We start from the raw sequence: 19547 nt of genomic DNA on the forward strand, positions 1-19547 counted from the left end.
TCCAGCAAGAGAAACACCATTCAAAGGTTTATAATTGAGATCTGAATTGTTGGATTTGTTCTTAGTGCAAATCAGTGCAATAGTAGCTTCATATTTTGCTGTATTAATACATCTTGGTTAACGCAAATGACCAAAACCTAATCTATTAACCTTCACTGGTAAATGTTGGAGTCGGGCTTCGGAGGAGCGTGTGTATGTATGCACAAATACATTTCCTCCAACCCGCTTGACACATTCAACAAACCTGACAATTATTCTGGAAACCGAAGGTGAAAGCAAATAGTGAGATTTGCCATCAAATGCGGCGCGTGGATGGGAGCTGAAGCCGGATAAATAAAAAGCAGCAGTCCCTCGGCTGCAGAGCCTGAGGCCATTGCATTGCTAGCAGGCAAACAGCCGCCCAGACCGCCCCAGCAGGGAAGAGATGTATCAGCCATCCTGTTGGACACCTAACAGTTGATTTAGCCACTCCATAATGAGGAGAGGGACTCTACTGTGGAAACTCCACAATCTGTTACATAAAATCAGAAATAACATCATAAACAGTAATAACTAGATTGCTAACACTGACAGACACTAACTTTGTGAAATTAAGAAACTGTGTACTCAGTATAAAATAAATCACTAATAATAGTGATATCTGTACAATATACTTTGGGTATATGGTAACATGGTTGCACAACTCAAGGTTCATAATTCATATTCATTCATTTTTGGAAGTATATTGCCAATCAAAAATGATTTGGTAACAGCTGCATAAGAAGGCAGAGTTAAATGTAATGTAAGGCTAGTACTAGTGCATTGCAGTAGCATAAAGCGCCACTATAATAAAGTACAAGGATGCAGTCTAACAAGCCCCTTTTATTTTTCATTAAGATTGGGGCAGTTATTTGATACAACAATTACTTTATTGGCAATGTCATTCAATACTGCACTTGATCTAGCTGCACTTGAAATATCCACTCTAGTAACCTTGTTATAGACTTTAACTGTAAATCCTAATTAAGAAAATACTGCAGTGTTAAAAATAACCAAACAAAACGTACATGCACGCAGAACAAGAGAGAGAGACACTAAAATCATGTTCACTAAACAGTTCTCAACAAAACAATAACATCAGAAGTGATGACAACTTGTCGCCCGGCTGAGCTCAAATATTAACATGTAACAGAAATAAAGCTCTAACAATGAATGAAATTTTAAAGAGTCCAGGAACAGTGTTATTGAAACACAGATTCTGACCTTAGCAATTATTGCTTGGAAGTGTATACGTTGTGACAACACAGATGTCAGGGGGGACCCTCGGGACCCCGGTCTGTCACTGCAGGCTAGCTAGGGGGGCTAAAGCTAATTTGGGCTAGGCCAGTGAGGGGAGGGTCACAGTTCACTGTGTACGCCCTGCTGCTTTAGCACCGGCTGACAGGCCACAGGAGTCTGAAAGTCCATGATGTACTGGCATTTGCTGGGCTCCCTCACTGATCGCAAGGCTGTCTCCGTCCCGCATGTCAGTGTGACCTAGAAAAGCACAAGAAAGAAAAGTTGAGGTGGTGTGGGGAGAGGAGACGCTGCTAGCCTAAGCCAAGAGCCATGTCGGTTTTGTCTCGACCGAGGACGCTCTCCTACCTCTTGTTTTAGTGGCTTGCCAAGCGTGACCATTTATTGTAATACTTTTGTGGGATTGTGTGGGAAATTGAGTGAGTGGAAATTCACTGCAAATGACAAAATTATGCAAAAATTACCAGCAGCGTTCACAACGATTTGTCGAGACTCGAGCGTATTCAGGTCTCCTCAAATGAAATTACAGTACGTGGAGACTGAAGTATCTTTCACCGCTGCCCTATCTAATATCGCAGCGTACGGGAGCCAAGGTGATACTGCGGCATGGGGACACTGTGGAGTTATGGGACATCGCTGCTGCGGTCCCCATGTGTGAGCAGGACACGCTAGGATGTGATTACCACTGTCATGACTTTAATAGGTGACTTTGACGCCCTCTGCAAGAGAGTGGAAGGGAAAAACAACTTATTTTACTTCTAGGGGGTTTCCATAGCAACCCCTCACATCATACTGCACCCTGTACAGACAATCCCTCTAGCGAACAAAGGCACCTGGAGAGAGAGCGAGAGAGGGAGAGAGAGATGGGAACCTGACAGGTATTATTGTGCTGAAGTTTCAGACTGGTACAACTAGTGATTTAGTTTTGTCCCATACTTGGATTAAAAATAGTGCCTTTTGTTGTGTCACTTAGTATCGTGTTATACGGTGGTATTAAATGGGTGTGTGTCGGTTTGTGTGAGACAAAGTGTGTTTTTGTGCGTGGGTGTGTGTGTCTGTGTACTAGTGATTTGGTTTTGGATTTCTGCAGGTACCAGGGCCGCTGATTGACTTCCAGCTTTGTTATCGGTTTCAAAAGAAGCGTGGCTTTACCAGATACTTCACGTGCGTTCATTCATTGCTAGCCTTCATTTCAGAAGTGGGGTAGGCTAGAAAAGTGGTGCTTAGATAGAAAGATACTGTCTTGTCCTGCAAGAGGAAATTATTTTCATTTCATTTTTTGGATGGAGAGCTTGTGAAACTGTGATGGGTAAGCCATCTCATTTGTAATTACTGCAGCAGAATAAAATGAAGCTACTATCGTGATTCATATTTTTTGTCCCACGATACGTATTGTCACATTTTTATATTGCGATATATTGAATTTCGATACATCGTCCCATCCCTACTAAAGAACTGTAATACAAGACAATGATAGTTCACAGCACACAGACATATACTGTAGGTATATGGCACTAAAACAATAATACCAGATACTCAGAGTGTAGTGTCTGTTGAGGTGCCCTTGAGCAAGGCACTTAACCCCCAACTGCTCCAATATAGCAGCTAAGTGGCTGTTAGTAGGAGACTGTAGCTGCGCTGGGCAGCTCCCTGCTGTGAATATATGGAACTATATGAATGCGAGGCAGGGCGTCGCTGGAAAAGAGCAAGTGTACTCGAGCAAGTGTCGACTTTCTCTGGATAAATAAAGGTTGAAAAATAATGTGGAGAGAGTGGGTTAGATAGGGAACAGAGCCACAAAGGGTGCCAGCTGGATAAGAATAGTCTAAACTCACAGCTTTCACACGCAATCGTCACTATCCTGCACCTTGAATTTAATTAATAACTTCAATGGTCCGGCTGAAACTCTCCCCATGTCTGAGAGTCTTAAGGTGCACCGCATGTCCCCAGGCTTTGAATTACCTCAATATCCGCCATTGAAACAATATATCACCGGTCCCCCTACTGAAGTCTAAAGAGAGAAGCGTGTTTCACCAGAGAGAGAGAGAGCGCTGCGCAAAGCCGAGGTTCAGCATTTCAGATATAATGAGGGACGACTTCTGCCGAGACTTCATTTATGCCGACTGCACACGGTTGGGGGGGGAAAGGGAGAGTCGTATCAAAGGAATTCAATTTAGTCTTTTCAAAGGGGGCCCCTGGATGGCATGAGTACATACATCTGCAGACGGCATTTATTGGACTCCTATTTGAAGAGGGGGCCTGGCTAAGAAAATGAGATGATTAAACGTGCTACATTTTTAATTGAGCAAATTCCCCACACAAAATGTAAATGGATCTCGTGAATTTGACTGAAAGAGGGGACGCGGTGGGAGAGGGGAGAGCAGAAGAGTTGAGGAGGAAGCTGCGAGTGAAAGCAACTGGAGCAACATTAACCGTAAAGTCGATGTAGGCTGACAGAGCAGAGGGGAGAAGAGCAAGCCAGCTTCCACCACTTGGCTTTGGACATATTTTTTTTAGGAGTGTTACTCTTTTAGTATTCACAACATTTTTGCCTCAGTTTGTTTTTACACACATTCTGCGTCCGTGATGAAACTAAGGTCCAATTCAGAATTGTAGTGCAGCGCCATGTTTGCCCCAGTATTCACAAGGACAGGAGACATGTTCTCACTCTAAAACTGATTCCACTGTTCTATAAAAAAATGTGAAGCTAGAAATGGTTTGCTTATATTCGTGTTGCCTATTGCTGCTTCTTCTCTATCGTAATCAATGGAGCAAAATGGACCAATATGTAAATTACAATGGGAGAAAGTCCCATAATTATTTTCCATCAGCAAGGCTTACCTTTCAGATCTAAGGGTCCCATATTTGACATGATCAATAAAACTCCAGATTGTGTTTTTAAGACCCTGTTTCACATCTTCTGTTCACAGAGTGGAACTGTAATGTGGCGTGCAAAGTGGCTTCTCTTTGTTTCCTCATCTTTTACTATATCCATCTGTCTGTCTATCCATCTGTTGACTTGCCAGTCTGTCCATGTGTATGTCTACCAGTTTGCCCATCTGTCTGTCCATCTATTAGTTTATTAGTGCCTATGTGATTGGCTGATTGTCTGCCTATCTGTGGCCCCGGGACTTTTGATCTACCTTTCTCCAGTGTCTGTGCATATGTATGTGTGTGTATCTGGTTTGTGTGTGTGTTTGTTTGAGTGACACCTCCAGTACTAACCATAGTATTGCGGGTCGGTCCTTGCCAGCAGGGTTCTCCGCTCTCATACCTCATCTGACTGTACTGGTTCTCCGGTGTTCCTGCCCACATCCCCCACTTCCTGAATTTGGGGAAAAAGAACATGGTCATTCTCAACATTTTGAAAAAAGTGCCTGGGTAAAAAAACTATCCATTAGTGCAGCCACAAAATCAGTAATTCCCCAATTCTATATAAACAGTTGGGACAAATCGAGCATAGATACAAATATTTGCTATCACTAAACACCAGGTTGGCTTATTGAAAATCAGTTTCCCTCAGCAAAAATAAAAAGCTGGCAGGAAGGCCAGTCTGGCACCGCCCTCCGTTGGTTCCCAGCATTGGCGCTCTCTCCCATACCCTCTCTTCTTCGACAATGGAGGGGAAATATTAATTACCATTTGTCAGAGTTAATTCTCTATGCGATAGCACACGGGGGAAGGAGAAGAGAGGAACACAACACCACTGAAGCCCATCCCAGGCGAGGCGGTGCCTGCCCAGTGCTAGCTAATTACATTCTCACCAAGTCTTTCAAGGGGAGTTAGTTAGGAGAACTAAAGCAAGCGAGGGTGCCAGTGGACACTGTCCAACACTGCCTGCAGAACCAACAGATGCCATTTGATAACACTTTCACTGGCTAACTAACTTTCTCTGATCATTTGAGCTGAACTTAAGCATGGTATATAGTGTGTTTCTTAGAGGTGGCAGTGATATCTGTTGCATTTCACTCATGCTGCTGGTAAGTAGTCATTTTGTCAAACATTGCAATTCCACATCTGCTGCACAGGTGATTGAAGTCTTCTTTAAAAGGTCTGTTGCTCTTCTCTGATCTCTCTCATCATTCTGCCCTACAAAGGCAAACAGCAGGAACTATTTTTTGTCTGATTCAAAGGCCAAAATGCTAAATACTAAATGCTGTACTATCCACTTGTGCACCAGCAATACTTTTGTTGGGACAGAAGATAAATAATGAAGTTATTCTTATCAGTTTCATCGGTTATTGCTGTTTGGCTAAAAAAAAAAAAAGGTCTGTACCCCTTTTTTTATGACTGAATCTAGCCTCGTTGTCAATGTTCTGTTAATCATTCTGGGTAAAGAGCTACAAAAGCCCATAAATTGAACACATTGTTCTTTTAATCTGCTTAAGTGCTTTTCTCACCAATGCCAAGTCTCACCAAGTGCACATAGATGATCGATGGGCGTACTTTGACCTTAGGGCAGGGGATTAAAGAGGCGAGGTCCGTTTAGTTCTTTTGCATTTACATAAAATATAAGAGAAGCTAATCTGCTATATTTCATTACCTATTGTCATATTTATATCGGTTATGTCAACTGATCTTGATAGTATATTAAATTGATGCTCACCACAACATTGATATCTGTTTGCGGTACTAAAATGAGATTTTGTGCCATTACAGTGACAGCCATTTCCATTATTGTTTTGGCTCTTATAATGAACATCATCACCCTAAAAAAAAAATCTTCCACTGCATTTAGACAGAATTTCACTTTCAGTCAAGTGAGGCAAACACTTACTCGGTGTCAAAACATTTGCTGTGATGTCACTTTCTCAACATAAAGGAAAGAAAATGTTCATCTCCAAAGACCTTTTCTCACAGGAACAAATAGATGTTACTGTCTAGTTATGTCGGATTGCTCCGAACAAACCAGTCAGCTCGCATTACTGAATACATTTATCCATGATCACCATTTGATCTAGCTGATTTTTTTTTTCAAATATCAAACAGCAATAACTATAAATATTAAATGACAGACTTAGCTGAAAGTAATGACACAGAAGAGATCATTTTCTGAGGGACTGAATAGAGTTTGGGACGTACTGAAGAAACATAAACCTTGCCCGTGTGTGGCGTTATTCAAAGTTTTGGCCAACAAAGATAGAATTTCCTCCACATTTCTTTTAACAGCACTCTTTACTCTCATTTGACCGTAACCAAGGGAAAACATGGAGCTCTCTTTGATTTCAAAAAGCACTCTCCAGCCTTTACAGACACACGGCTGTCTTAAGGTCCCCGAGTGTGGCTTTTCTGCCGCCCGTGACGTGCATGGCTTATTTAAGATGTCTGAACAGGTCAGTCAGAGGTGAATTGCTCACACAAGTGGAAGCCGGCTGGGCCCGAGCGTCTCGCCTTTTTCCTTCCAGCCTGTTTGATTGGGTTTTAGCACTCGGTTAGCACTAGGAGGCCCTCAAATGGATTGCTGTCAGGGCCAGGAGACGTGGCGAGCGGAGAAAGTGACAGTGCTCCGGCTCTCGCTACCAGTTGACCAGCGATCCCTTGCGCCTCACCTCTATACGCTCCCCCCTCGCCTGCTCTCCGTTCAGTTGCTTCCCTTACCTCCCATTCTCGCTCTGTCAGCCCTCCCGCGCCCCAGGAGGCAGCGTCAGGCCCTGTCAATTAGGCTCCAGTTATCACTGAGATGTGGCCGACACACTCCAGTCATTTGGACTCACAGGAGTCACGAGATGGAACCTTATTGACAGATCGTTCGCTGTAATAATACCTCCTCGCACACGGTATTGGCAGACCATTTTCTACAGTCATTCTACAGTTATCACCAGTCTGTGGAGAGGAGCCATGCACAGCTAGTTATTTACACTAGCATTTGGAAAAGAGCACTTTTGGCCTTATTGCTTCACTTCTCCACAATTTGTGTTGACATTTAAAAACTGTGAAATGCATACCTCGGCATCTGAGTGCATGAAGAATATATGTTCCTCGCTGACCCGGTGACATACAGTATAGCACAGGCTCAACTTGCAAAATGGACCCCCCCCGGAGCAATGTCAACTCTATTTTCTCATCCAATTTATCACTGTTTGGCTTTAAGCTGCAACCATGATACACACGATGCTCCATGCCCATAACAGCAGCTCACTTGCACTTGTCTTATCTGCATTACTGTATGTATTTTCTTCACCTCCCACCGTAACATGCTCCTGTCTACAGCCCAGCAGGACACCCTGTTCACCTGCCCGACAAAAAGCTCAGTAGGGAAGGTGCGCACCCAAGTATTAACATTCAGATCACTTAGAATACCTAGACTAGCATCTTCAAGAGTAGAAAAAAAAGGCAGAACACACACGTTTCCTTTTTTTTAGTCTGCTGCGTAAGAGAACGGTTAAGAAAAGACTGGCTAAAATAAAATAGAAATAAAATGAGCAAATGTAATCAAAGCCAAGTATGTAAATAGATTTGCGCTGGTGGAGGACAGAAAATTGCCTTCTTGCTTTTGTGGAAATCCATTTCCGACCACATGGAGACAAAGGGATCATGAATGCAGACTTCCTTTTAATGATTAATGATGGGAGATATTGAACACATGCTCTTTTTGGGGCTTAAAACGCCAGGAATCTTGTTTATAGATATCTGGGCTATGATTCATTCTTTGTCTGGCCTTCTCTAATGCCATAAAATGCACCTTCCATCACAGATAAACCTGTAATGGTAGAATATCTAGCCAGCTAAACCTATTATCCATACATTTGTGTTGCATGGTGGGTGAGATAGTGGGCCTCTGAGAACTCCATCCCAGCACCAGACATGCTTCTAACCACAGACATTAGAGAGTCAGTCTCATTTAATTTCGCCTCTGAATCACTAAGGTGTGATTTCTATTGACACTCAGAATAGCAGATGGGAACGTGATTTAATTACATCTAGTACACACAAAAATACCATTAAAATTGCAGTTTCCGCTCCATGACACCTTAAAGGCTAAAAAGTATAGAGGGAAGTTGGCTGCAAGAAAGTGAGAATGAATAGAAAAGAATCATGGAATTAGATGCTATATCTGAGTAAAATGTAAAGCAAAACTCCAATCTGCCAATTTTGGAATTTAAGAATATGCAAAAGATTTTTTGTAGCGATTAATGGAAAAAAGTGAATATCCACATTGTTTAACTGATTTTTATAATCTAATCCTCATTAAGAATAATTAGCTTTTTAAAAAAAAAAAAAAAAAAAAGAAGCTGATTAGCTTTCTTTTCTTATTCCGATAATGGCTTGAGCTGATATAAGCTCCTCTTATTTTTTTAAAACGATGCGGTCGCCAGTGATTCTGTTTTAAACTTCATCGCAGTGCTAATCCGTACGCCTCGAGTGATAAATCCCGAAGATCCACAGCTAATCTCGCCCAGCACTGTGAGGAGAGTTAGCCCCTCCAATATAGCCACACATCAACCTGTCAGAAGCAATTATCATTTAGACAACTCTACTCTGGTGTTTAAACACCCCGCAGATACTGAGGGGAGACAAAAATCTGGGCCAAAAGTGTATGTGTGCGGGCCTTGATGTGTGTGCGGGCCTTGATGTGTGTGTATGTGTGTGTGTGCATGTTTTGAGACCCTAGGACTTCACTGGAGAGCGGCTGGATGAAAAAAACCACAGGCAAAAAAGAACAGAACGGTGGCCCCCTTTGGTATCTCAGTGGTTTCCTCAAGTAGATTGAATACAAATTTGCTCATTTGCCTTCAGTGCTATCTTTGTGTGTATTCATTAGAAAGTCGACTGAAACAACATCGAAGCATTATCATATCTATCTGACACACGCAGGGCGGTGGCGGGTGAACAGGTCTGCGTGCATATATGAACATATGGAACATGTTTGCATTTATACGCAATGTTTGCATGAGTATTGTATGTATGGGAATCACATTTGCATTAGCATGAAGTAGATTATGTGCACAATGTCCTGGTGAGTGTTATGACATGAACAGACAGACACTTCCATACACAATGAAGCAACTCCCAAGTTTCTGCTTTTGAAAATACTAATTACTAGATAGATACTAGTAGGTGTTGCATAGTGCTTACTTGAGTTGTAGGCTACTTGTGGTAGGACACAGTAAGGTCAAGAAAAGACTGCCTTGTATAGTATAATTACCCTCAATTTGAGATGCATGGAGAGCATCAACATCAAGTCAGGTCCTTTAAATATACTCCAGTCATTTTTCAGCTGATGGAAAGGTAGCAACTGTCAACATCAGGATGCGTCAACTCAGCATCAAATTACTTGTAAATGCTACTCTAACACCCAGCTCTTCATACTGAATCCTAACCTTATGCATTACTAATGACATACCTGTGTTAAGATGGTGTAAAGTCTGTGCTTATTATCCTCACCTCCGGATTCCTACTGTAGCATCCACTCATTAGCTGCCACTGCAATGAATTATACCTCACAGCTACGCTTTTCAGCGCTTTAACAAGGGGTCTGGAGTAGCGAGTTAGTCCCCTCACCATGCCGTTAATGCGATAATCATTTGCAGCACGAGACGCAGCAGCGCACTCGCAGGCGGAGAGTGCAATTTAAGATCCGCCGGTTGATCCTGATGTGGTGCAGCAACAGCAGGAAAAAGGCCACACTCGCATAGCCGGGCGACGCCAAGCACCGTCGACCTCTGCCACTCACGTAAGGTCACCAATTAGAGAGCGGCGCTTTTGAGCCGAGCCTCACTCTGTCATTACTGTGCCAGTCACTGATGCCCCCCTCGCCCCCTGCCACCCAGTGTGCCCAGCGCCTTAATAAATTATTCATACACATGGGAACATGTGAAGGGGGCATGCTGGGTGCTCAGTCAGGGCCTTGCTTTCACTTCATTTCATATGATTGATATACAAAGAAGGCATTTATAGCTCCTTTTTCTCTGCCCATTGAATAGTTATTTCAGAGCTGTGGGGTACAGAACAGGACTTACACATAACAGTCTGCACAGTCTAACCAAATACAGGAGAGTATGTGAGAATATAAACAAATCTTTAAGATGTCAATCACTGAATTTGCAGATGGCACAGGTTTTAAGGCCAACCTGCTGGAGGTTTTGGTTCGGTGCCACCATTCTGTTGGCCAGTTGTCTTGTGTAGAGCGCATTTGACCAACAAAATTACAGTCTAATTACGAACGGATGAGTAACATTCACGGCACCTTTTGTTTTGCATTCGCTGCACATACATCCAGGCCATTTTATAGACAGTTATAAAACGAACTCAGGGCGCATATTTCATCAACACCTCCCGACAGATATGAATCAGGGCTGATGTCAAACCCAAATCAGTATTCTGTTAACAGCTCACTTGTGCCTCATTAACGACTGGGCTAGATGTTGCCATGGCTACCCAGCAGAAAGGCCATCAGGGGTTCACAGTGTCAGCCCCCCCCCCTCCACTCCCTACCACTTTAACCCTCTCCTCAGACACACAAGAGTCATTACTCCTTGCCTTGATTGGCAGATGGGGGGGGGGGGGTTGTGGGACCATATAAAACGTAAACACCACAAGGTATAGACCTCAAATTTCATATTTAAAATGGATGTGTTACATAAATTATAGTTTTTGTGAAAGCGCCTCAGTATCTGCCTGCCTGTCAGTGGGCTATACTACTATATACTACTATACTGTGTGATGCTCCTCTCGAGTGTTGGGCATTAAGCGGCTGCCATGTTTCCAGGTAAAGAGGGCCCCTCTCTTCACTAATGGCACTCCAGCGAATTACCTTGACAGCTTGAAAACGAGCGCATTAAGTAGAACACTTTAATGTATAATTATGCACTTGTTCCAGTGGAACTGTCACCACTCTGTGGGTTAAATCATTACAGCTCAGAATAAATGAAAAAAATAAAATCAATCCTTTTTTCCAAATGCCTATCAAAACAATTAAGGGACAGAACTGGCTTTGATATGAACACATGAAAGGGAGCATCACTCCACTCATTAAGTGAGCACATTCAGAAGATGGTAGAAGTAAGCAAAGCAACAAAGAGCAAGGCAACAAACACTGCCATTAGTCATCTTACAAACAGATTATGCATGTGATTGTGATGTGCTCTTATTTTGGACAAAATGGTTTGATTAAGCATCAAATCAGAATAATAGGATATTCAAAGGCAGCACTTGGCGTATTAAGACTGTTCCAACTTGCACTGACGTTCAAATAATATACTGTGGGCACCGTGTCAAACATGTTTACAAGCAAGCCTATCAGAAATGGCCTGGTGCCTCAGTGGACTGTATCATGTAATGTGCTTGTGATGTTATTGGTTCAGGTCTGGTGTCATACCGTCTCACTCAATGAAGGGGAAATATCTCAATAATAAATAATAACTTTTAAAACGTAGGTCTGACTTTTGTTCCAACTACTTTACCCCTAGTATATCATAATTTCAGAATCAAATGAAAAAAATATGGTAAAGAACATCTTATAGATTTGTCCTCAGTGTGGCTCATAGTCTCACCTTCTCAGCTACAGAGGAGAATACCCCATTACTAAAAGTTGAAAATTAGATCCATAACATTCTTAATTCTAATAGCTTATTGCACCTTAGCTTCTATAGCCTATATCGAGGAGACTATAAACATTTTTAGTTATTTAATCAATATTTTAGCCAAAAGGAACTTTAACTGGGAATTGAAAATGATTGTTATGACGAGATGGTTCAGTACATTCGGTACAGTAAAACACCCAATGTATCCGTTTGCAACAGATATTAAATCAAAAGTTAGGTCGTTTTGTAAAGAACTGATGAAGTGTGTCATTCCCAGACTGAATCTCAGGTTGATTTTCAATTTGGTTGTGCTCACTTGTAACCTGCTCAAGTTACAATAGTTTTACAGTAATATCTTACAGCTCCCTCGTGATTGCTGTGCAATAAAATGGCCACCTATTGAGATAATTAGCTACTTTTCTTCTGTTTATACATGCGCAGCCACTGCAGAAAACTGCAAGTGAACAGTAATTAATCTTAAACGGATAAGGGATGTGATACATTTTCTGTCAGAACTTCCTTACTTTTAATACTTTTAAAAAGGCACTGGGGTTTTTCAGCTGCCCTCATGAGGAATTGGCTATTATTGATCAAATGAACACATTTCCATATTACCATGGCCACAGAGTAGAGTTTCTTTTTTTTTTTTGGCCTGTGCCCATAAATTTGCTCAGCTGGATCATTCAAGCTAAGGCCTCTCAAAGGACTTTGACAGCCTGGAGGCATTCACATTGCTGCACCTCTTTCTCTCAGCACCTGGGGATTTTCTCTAACACATTCTGGGGACCTTTTTATTTAGAGAGCGTAAACCCTTTACAAGGAGTGCATGATGGCGAAACAATATAGGGTCACTCCAGCGCTGGTTGTAAAATGAGCCTGGCAATAGGTCTTTGAAAGCATCATTGTAATGCTGCGTTTGTACTCGGCTCCAGAAGAAGATCTGTAGACAGCATGCGTATGTCTATACCGCTACAAACAGCCCTATTTGTATTTTCCACAGTGGCCAGTACATCCCACTCTCTGTGGGGCTGCTCCGCACTGTCGTTTCCACTGCCTGGCTCCTGCCTGCCGCATTCGCAGCGGGCATACGCAGTCATTCACTGTGGTTTCAATGTTGCTAGGCTACCTCACTTCTCCACTGTTTTCTGTTTGAAAATCTACTGTTCAATAAAGCAGTTCAAGGGAGACCTGTGGGTTTGAATACTGAGCAATGTGAACCTGCAAGAGTAACTGACAACACTAATAACCTTTTTTGCTTTCACAATAGGCCTTTTCTTTTTTCCCCTGACTCTGTAGCACAGCAGTACTATATGCGCCTCCGTGGTTCATGCGTCTCCTTCAATTACAATATTCATACATGGGGACATTTATGGCCTTCGCTGGGTGTATTTTCCTGTTTTAAAATGTGCAATTTGAGGCATAACCACAGTGGTGAAAATGTTCCTTGCATGGTCTTCCACTGTTCTTTCATGTGTTGTATTATCCACCCAGCGTCGTCTAAATACAAGAATACTTATTATTCCTGTTTTGTCTACCCTATTCTCAGCATTTGGATGTTGGACACATTCCAAGCTTAGACTGTCAAACACTGCGGGTTTCCAAGGTTAAAGGGTGAACAAGCAAGCTGCTCTCTGGGTCCTGCGCAATTTCAACGCTGCCTTTTCTCCCTCCTGATGTGCTCTCAGTGATGATGAGTGGAGAGCAGTTTGACCCCGCTGCAAAAAGAGGGCCTAGCTCCTTGAACCTTGCGGGGCCGCACACGCCGACCCCACGACCCTGGCTGCGTGGCCACCTGATTTCCCTGGAGTCCCAAAACAAAAACTCATTGGGTGACCCCTCAACTGATCCCTCGCTCCTCCAAAGCTCATGTAAATTATCCCATCCCCCTCTGTCTAGAGGGGAAAAAAAAACAGATTGCTGAGCAGCGCTGGGCTGGAGATACTACTAGTCTTACAATGTTGCATCTTTCGATTTTTTATTTTCTAGCCACACATTACTAATGTCTATAGATTCTTGTTTGATGTAGGTTTTATTTTTTAAATCATACTTTCTAAACTCTTTTTCTACCATCTTTTATCTCTACTGACCTTTGGGAGACTATGAATTCAAAACATTTCTATTACATTGTTCACTTAATATAGAGAAAGAAGGTTTTTGAGTTCTTGAGATTTGTCTGGCCCCCCTGCTGTTACATATCATGCGGCTGGAGCTATTTTCACGTGTTTATCCTAAGCAAACTCTAAAAAGGGCCACATAAATATTTCAGCTGCACTTCTGCTCATGGTGAAAGGTTATTATGGCCGAGCAGCGTTCTGAGGGCATACAAAAGTGCTGTTTTCAGTAGCTGTTGTTGTGTTTGTTGTTGTTGTTAGCAGTTAGGAAGAAAATGGCTGGAATGCGGCTAATTACTCGATGTTGACTGTACTTCCCGGGGACTAACGTTTTAAAAGTTAAATGAAGGAGACAGATAGTGAACTACAGTACTGTATGTACTTATGTTCAGCCACCACGGCTGTTTGAAAGAAAATAAAAATGAGGTTTTATAGCGGCTACATTGCTAACTGGAAGCTGCTGTGTAGTACATACAGATTTATGCCATTGTCTCATGTTATTCTATTGTTTCTTATTTTAAACAGTGGGAGATGGGCACGCAACCCTGGGGCAGAACATTTGTGTGTTCATTGTCTCTGCCTATGAGAAGCTGAGACAACATTTCCCTTTGCTCTGTGATTTGTCATCGTTTATCCAATGGCAGTATAACGTCAGTACATTCAAATATGTTCCTGAGGCTTTCAATCTTGGAGTTATTGTTTTACCGTCTTTGCAAAGATACGGTGACGTTACATTTAGCAAGTTTTGCAACACGTTACTTTAGCTTTGCTAGCTGACAGCAACTGCAATACACTAACATTAGCTTAAAATGCCAACATTAGCGTACTACCAGCAGGTATCTCTTTTATTATCTTTTTGTCTGTCATTTTGCTTAGATATTTACAAAGATAGAGCTACAGGTGTTTAGTTGTGTAACTGTCAAGCTATGATTCTTGCTGATTTGATACTTGCTGAGCTTGGCTAAACTACTAGCCATGTTGCATTTTATGGTTTTTTGTGGGCAGTGGTGGCCTAAAGGTTAGAGAAGCGAACTTGTGACCGGAAGGACGTCGGTTCAATCCCCCGGACCGGCAGGATAAATCTGGGTAGGGAAAGTGAAAAGCAGCGCTTGCCCCTCCCTCGTTACCACCACTGAGGTGCCCTTGAGCAAGGCCCTTAACCCCAACCTGCTCAGTGGCCACCAGATCAGACTGTGGTTGTACTGGTCAGCTTCCAGGTGTGAATGTGTGTGTGAATGTGATCAGGGCGTTCCTGAAAAAGAGAGCATTGCTTTCAGCGAAACTCCCCCTGAATAAATAAAGGTAAAACAATTTTTTTTTAAATGGTAACCTTTGTTAACTGCAATGTACTATATAGCTAAATGTCAATTTAATGATTATGTTAAGCTGGAAAGCAAGGTATCATATTGGTAAGCATGGATAAATAGGCCTAAAAGTAAAATGACTAACACTAAGATAGTGAGCGTTAGCATAATACTTTATAATACTTTTGCTGTAGGGTGCATACAATGAATAAATTTGATTGTATTCCTGCTTTGGCGGTTGAATGTCCCGCCCCAGGTCAACGTGCCACTTCGGCTGTGATGTTGCAGACAAACCCATCTACATCTTAGAGGCCTATGAGATAGAAATTAATTTGATGTACTCGTGGCACATGGTGGTCAACATTCTGCTTCTATGTATATGATCTATGAGTGTGTGTGTGTGTGTGTGTGTGGTCTGTCTTTGAAACTGTGTCAATAACCCAATGCCTTTATGTTATGCAAGCTCGTATTAGCAAAACAAGGTAAAGCAGCATGGTGTCTCCAGGAGTCATCAACTTTAGCCAAACCAGCATCGTACTTCCTAACCTTATTGACAAGGTTAGGAATTGGCGAGGACTAATCAACTTCCAGCAGCACACACCGACTACTTCATTGACTGTATGCACCAGAGAGCTGGTGGAAAAGAACCCCTGTATGTTACCGTGGATCACTGATTTACATATAAATCTATCTGTTTGTCTGTCCAGGTGGTAGACTACCATGTGTGCTGGCTGTCCTGTCATTGTGCCCAGCATGTTTGTGTTTGGGCAGGGGGAGGGGGGACATTATGAAGATGGACGACGCTGTCACAGTGGGACGGTGTTTGTCGCAACGCGAGCATTTTCCCCTACTCTGTTATCATTACCATAGCTGATGTTATTGTTACAGTAGCCATTTCAGGAAGCAGTTGTGCTGCTGAGGGCTGTAGGCAGAACAGCTAAATGGAAAATGGAGACATTGTAATTCATGGGTGAGTATGTGTTGTATAATATCTACATTTACAGATAATTGGGAGCATACAGTACGACTGCTGTGCCTCGCGAAGCCACAATGGCGACGTGTGTGGCCACGGTATAAAAAGCAAGCAGCAACAAAAGAAAGTGCTCCCAGGCTGATTTATTGTTCTTGAAGGACATTTGTATGGTTAATGGCCCAACAACAACCACGCACATGCACCATACATGAGGTAACATTGGGGCTCATTGAACAATGTACACTGATTTTTATGAGCCTTGTCACACATTACAAACTAAGCAGCCAGCATGAGCTGTAATCAGAATTCAGCAACAGCACCATCCATTTAATACTCCAAAAACATTAACATAAGTAGTCCTCTACCTAATAGTAAAGTGGTAGATGCAAGTAATAGCAATTGCAAATACATGGCAACAGTAGTCACAGTTGTGCTGGCAGTACAACTTCACACTTTCGTTGACAAGCCACGCATGTTAATGTTCTTCCTCCCTCTCCCTCTTCTCTTTCTCACTGGTTGTCCTTTAGGATGCTGAAGCAGGTGTGATAAATGCTGCCGTTTAAATCAAAGCACTCCCCTCGCCCCCCTCACCCACTCTGGGGAGAAGGAGGATGCCTCCACGCAGATTGATATCAGGAGGCCCAGCCATATCCTGCGAGGGCTGACTGATGGTCTGTCTGGATAAAAAATGAACTTTATTCCCAGCGCGCCGGCTATGATTCATGTACCTCCCCTTCCCCCCTTCCCCAAAACCCCTCCACACCTATAGCCTTCACTGCACTCTCCCTGGAAACAGTACAGTACATCATACAGTATAGCACCGCCTGCCTACCCCCAGCAAATCACATTAAGATGTTTATATTTGTGTTTACGAGTTACATCACACCGCATCCAAAGTAATCCACAGTAACATACCATTATGTTTCCATTAACCAGCTTGAGGTGAATGAAAAATGAAACATCCTCTTAAATCTGTTGGCATTTCTGAGGGAGGGAAAGGAGTTGTCTTTTTCTGGTGTATTCAGTAACATCATCTGAACCATTTCAACATGCTGAAAAACACAACTATATTCTAATATGTTTGAGAGTATAATCTTGCTCTTTGAGTTGTGTCTGGCGGCGATTTTGTTCCAAGCGGAGTGACCATATCTCACGTCACGTGTCGGAGATATATTTGACCACTGGCTCCGTTTGGTCCTTCTGCCCTTCCATACCATCATGAGTGACAGGCAGGCAGAAGAGATGGGGTCACATTACTCACCGTTAGCATTCTGTCCTTCCTCTTTCCTGCGCTAAAAACATGGTGAAGCATTGCACTTTCCGCTCCAAAAGTGAGTGGGTAGTGTGGGAGGTGACAGTGCAAAAAGAACACAAAGTCTTGCTTTAGATTCCAATTAGTTTGCCGTCTGAAAGCAAAACTGCACGTGCAAATAAAGGATAATTGCTAATAAATGATCCCCAATGTGTCTTTAACGTCTCACTTCAACTGCCAAAAGAAGACAAGCCAAGCCTAATGGCATCATATCTAAAGGAGAGAAAATGTTTTGACACTTTGTCGCAAATTTCCCGTGGTCATTTAGGCCTTTATATTGTCTGTTCGGAAAACAAGTCATTAGCCTATGTGCCCGCTACAACCAAAACAGCCCTGCAATTGAGTCTTCCTCTTTGGGGAGGAGTTGCAGCAAATCATAAAAGCTTTTTTTTTGCCAGAGTGTCAATGTCAATGGAATAGCGTTTCCATAATTGCACCCTATAAAAGTGTCGGATGACTGACGGTTAAGGCTAATGAGAGAGTGGAAGAGGACAGCATGGCGACATCCCATAATTATCACCTCAAATCTAAAATTCAGAGGAGAGAAAAAGAAAAAAAACAAGGAAAGCATCAAAAAGATATATGTTTTTTTTTGTTTTTTTTCGCTTGAGAAAGAGGTAACAAACATGAGAAGGTGGGAAAAGGGTGCGTAATGTGATCATACAAGCATAGAGAATAAGAAAGAGAACGGCAGGTAAATGACAGCTGTTGTTTCGAAATCAGTAGGTAGAAGGAACCCCACATTGCGGCCTACAGGAGGACATATTCTACCAAGAAATGTATACTCTGAGTAGTGTCTGTTTTTTTTTTGTTTTTTTTGCTGACCCCTCGAAGCAATCTCGCCACAATCTGACACTCCTGGGGAACAAAAGAAAGGAGAAAATAGAGCATGTCTAGTGACATCTAAAGGTGCGCTTCTATGGGGATTGAGTGGCATCTTTCATAGCACATAGGCATTTTGATACAGACCAGTGTCCAGCGGCCGACACAGCCAATCCCTCGGGGATGGTAAAAGGCCATAGCGTAATCCTTTAGACGAAATTGAAACCCTTCATGGCCGAGGAAATACAATCCCAGCAGTATATGAAGCTCGCCCCCTCTTTGTCATTGATCAAAAGGTATTAAAACTGTAATAGAGATCTGTTAGCGATTGATTAAAGGTCATATGAAGCCTAACAGAGATTGAATAACAATAAAAAAGATCAATAGTGCAAATATTGGTCTTAGGGTAACTTCATATGAACATTGTAACAATGATTAAAGAGCTTTCAGACTAGCGCAGTCGTGAGATTTATATCAAGCAGCGTTCAAGTCAATGTATGAAATGAACAATGCTGTCATGTGAATTTAGCTAATTAGTATAAATAAGAAATTAACAATAAACTACTCTAGATTTACTGCTTGATGAAAGACCAAGGACAATGCTGTGTATTTTGTATTGCTAAGTTGCCATCCAAATAAATTAATCTTTTTTTGTGGCTTCATATAAGAAGTGTGAGTGTGTTGTTATATAGTTTCTAAATGTCCCACACTGAGATCTAAAAATATGTGCACTCCTGGTACTGTGAGGTGCTTTGGATAAAAGCGTTAATAGTCAGTGCTAGCGTTCTACCCAAGGAAGCTGGAATATTTCAACTGTTCTTGACATACCATGGCTTCCCATTGTTTGAAGCTTCAGCTATGGAGTCCAAAGAGAAGGTGATTAGGGTACTTACCCTAATGAGACCTCTGTTCCTGCAGCGCTCTTTTGTGTGACTTGATTGAAGGGGCACAGTGTATAAGTATACCTACAGGGAAAAAGAAAACAAAATATACACATTGAGAAAATTGGTACAAGGTTTAATCCACAGTGGTTAGAACATTGCTTTTCTTGCTCTTTGTGCCTGGCGTTAATGGAAAGCAAAACGTTCTCTGACACAGGAGGCAGGCAAAGTAGAAAGACTAGAAGACACCTTTATGACCCCAAGATGCTCAAGCTCGAGTGGAGACAGTAGATTCAAGTAGGCGTTTCACTAAGCAGAATTATTGAACAGTGAGACTGTCTTGGCT

The 19547-nt window shown here is 42.3% G+C and overlaps 1 protein-coding gene across 2 annotated transcripts in view; it reads right to left on the minus strand.

Annotated features, from left to right (window-relative positions):
* Positions 1–885: 885 nt before the first annotated feature.
* LOC139657854 (glucosidase 2 subunit beta-like) overlaps positions 886–19547 on the minus strand; it is a 123249-nt gene continuing 104587 nt past the window's right edge. For both annotated transcript variants that reach the window (XM_071535802.1, XM_071535801.1), the window contains 3 exons: positions 19214–19285; positions 4501–4600; positions 886–1515 (listed from right to left, as the gene is read on the minus strand). In XM_071535802.1, coding sequence (XP_071391903.1) covers positions 1378–1515; positions 4501–4600; positions 19214–19285 — 310 coding nt within the window. In that variant the 3' untranslated portion in view covers positions 886–1377. The remainder of the gene's footprint in view (positions 1516–4500; positions 4601–19213; positions 19286–19547) is intronic.

Source organism: Centroberyx affinis, unplaced genomic scaffold, assembly GCF_046629955.1.
Source record: "Centroberyx affinis isolate AG114_WGS23_722 - 3 ecotype Tasmania unplaced genomic scaffold, CSIRO-AGI_Caff_v1 ptg002764l_1, whole genome shotgun sequence".
Taxonomy (NCBI): domain Eukaryota; kingdom Metazoa; phylum Chordata; class Actinopteri; order Beryciformes; family Berycidae; genus Centroberyx; species Centroberyx affinis.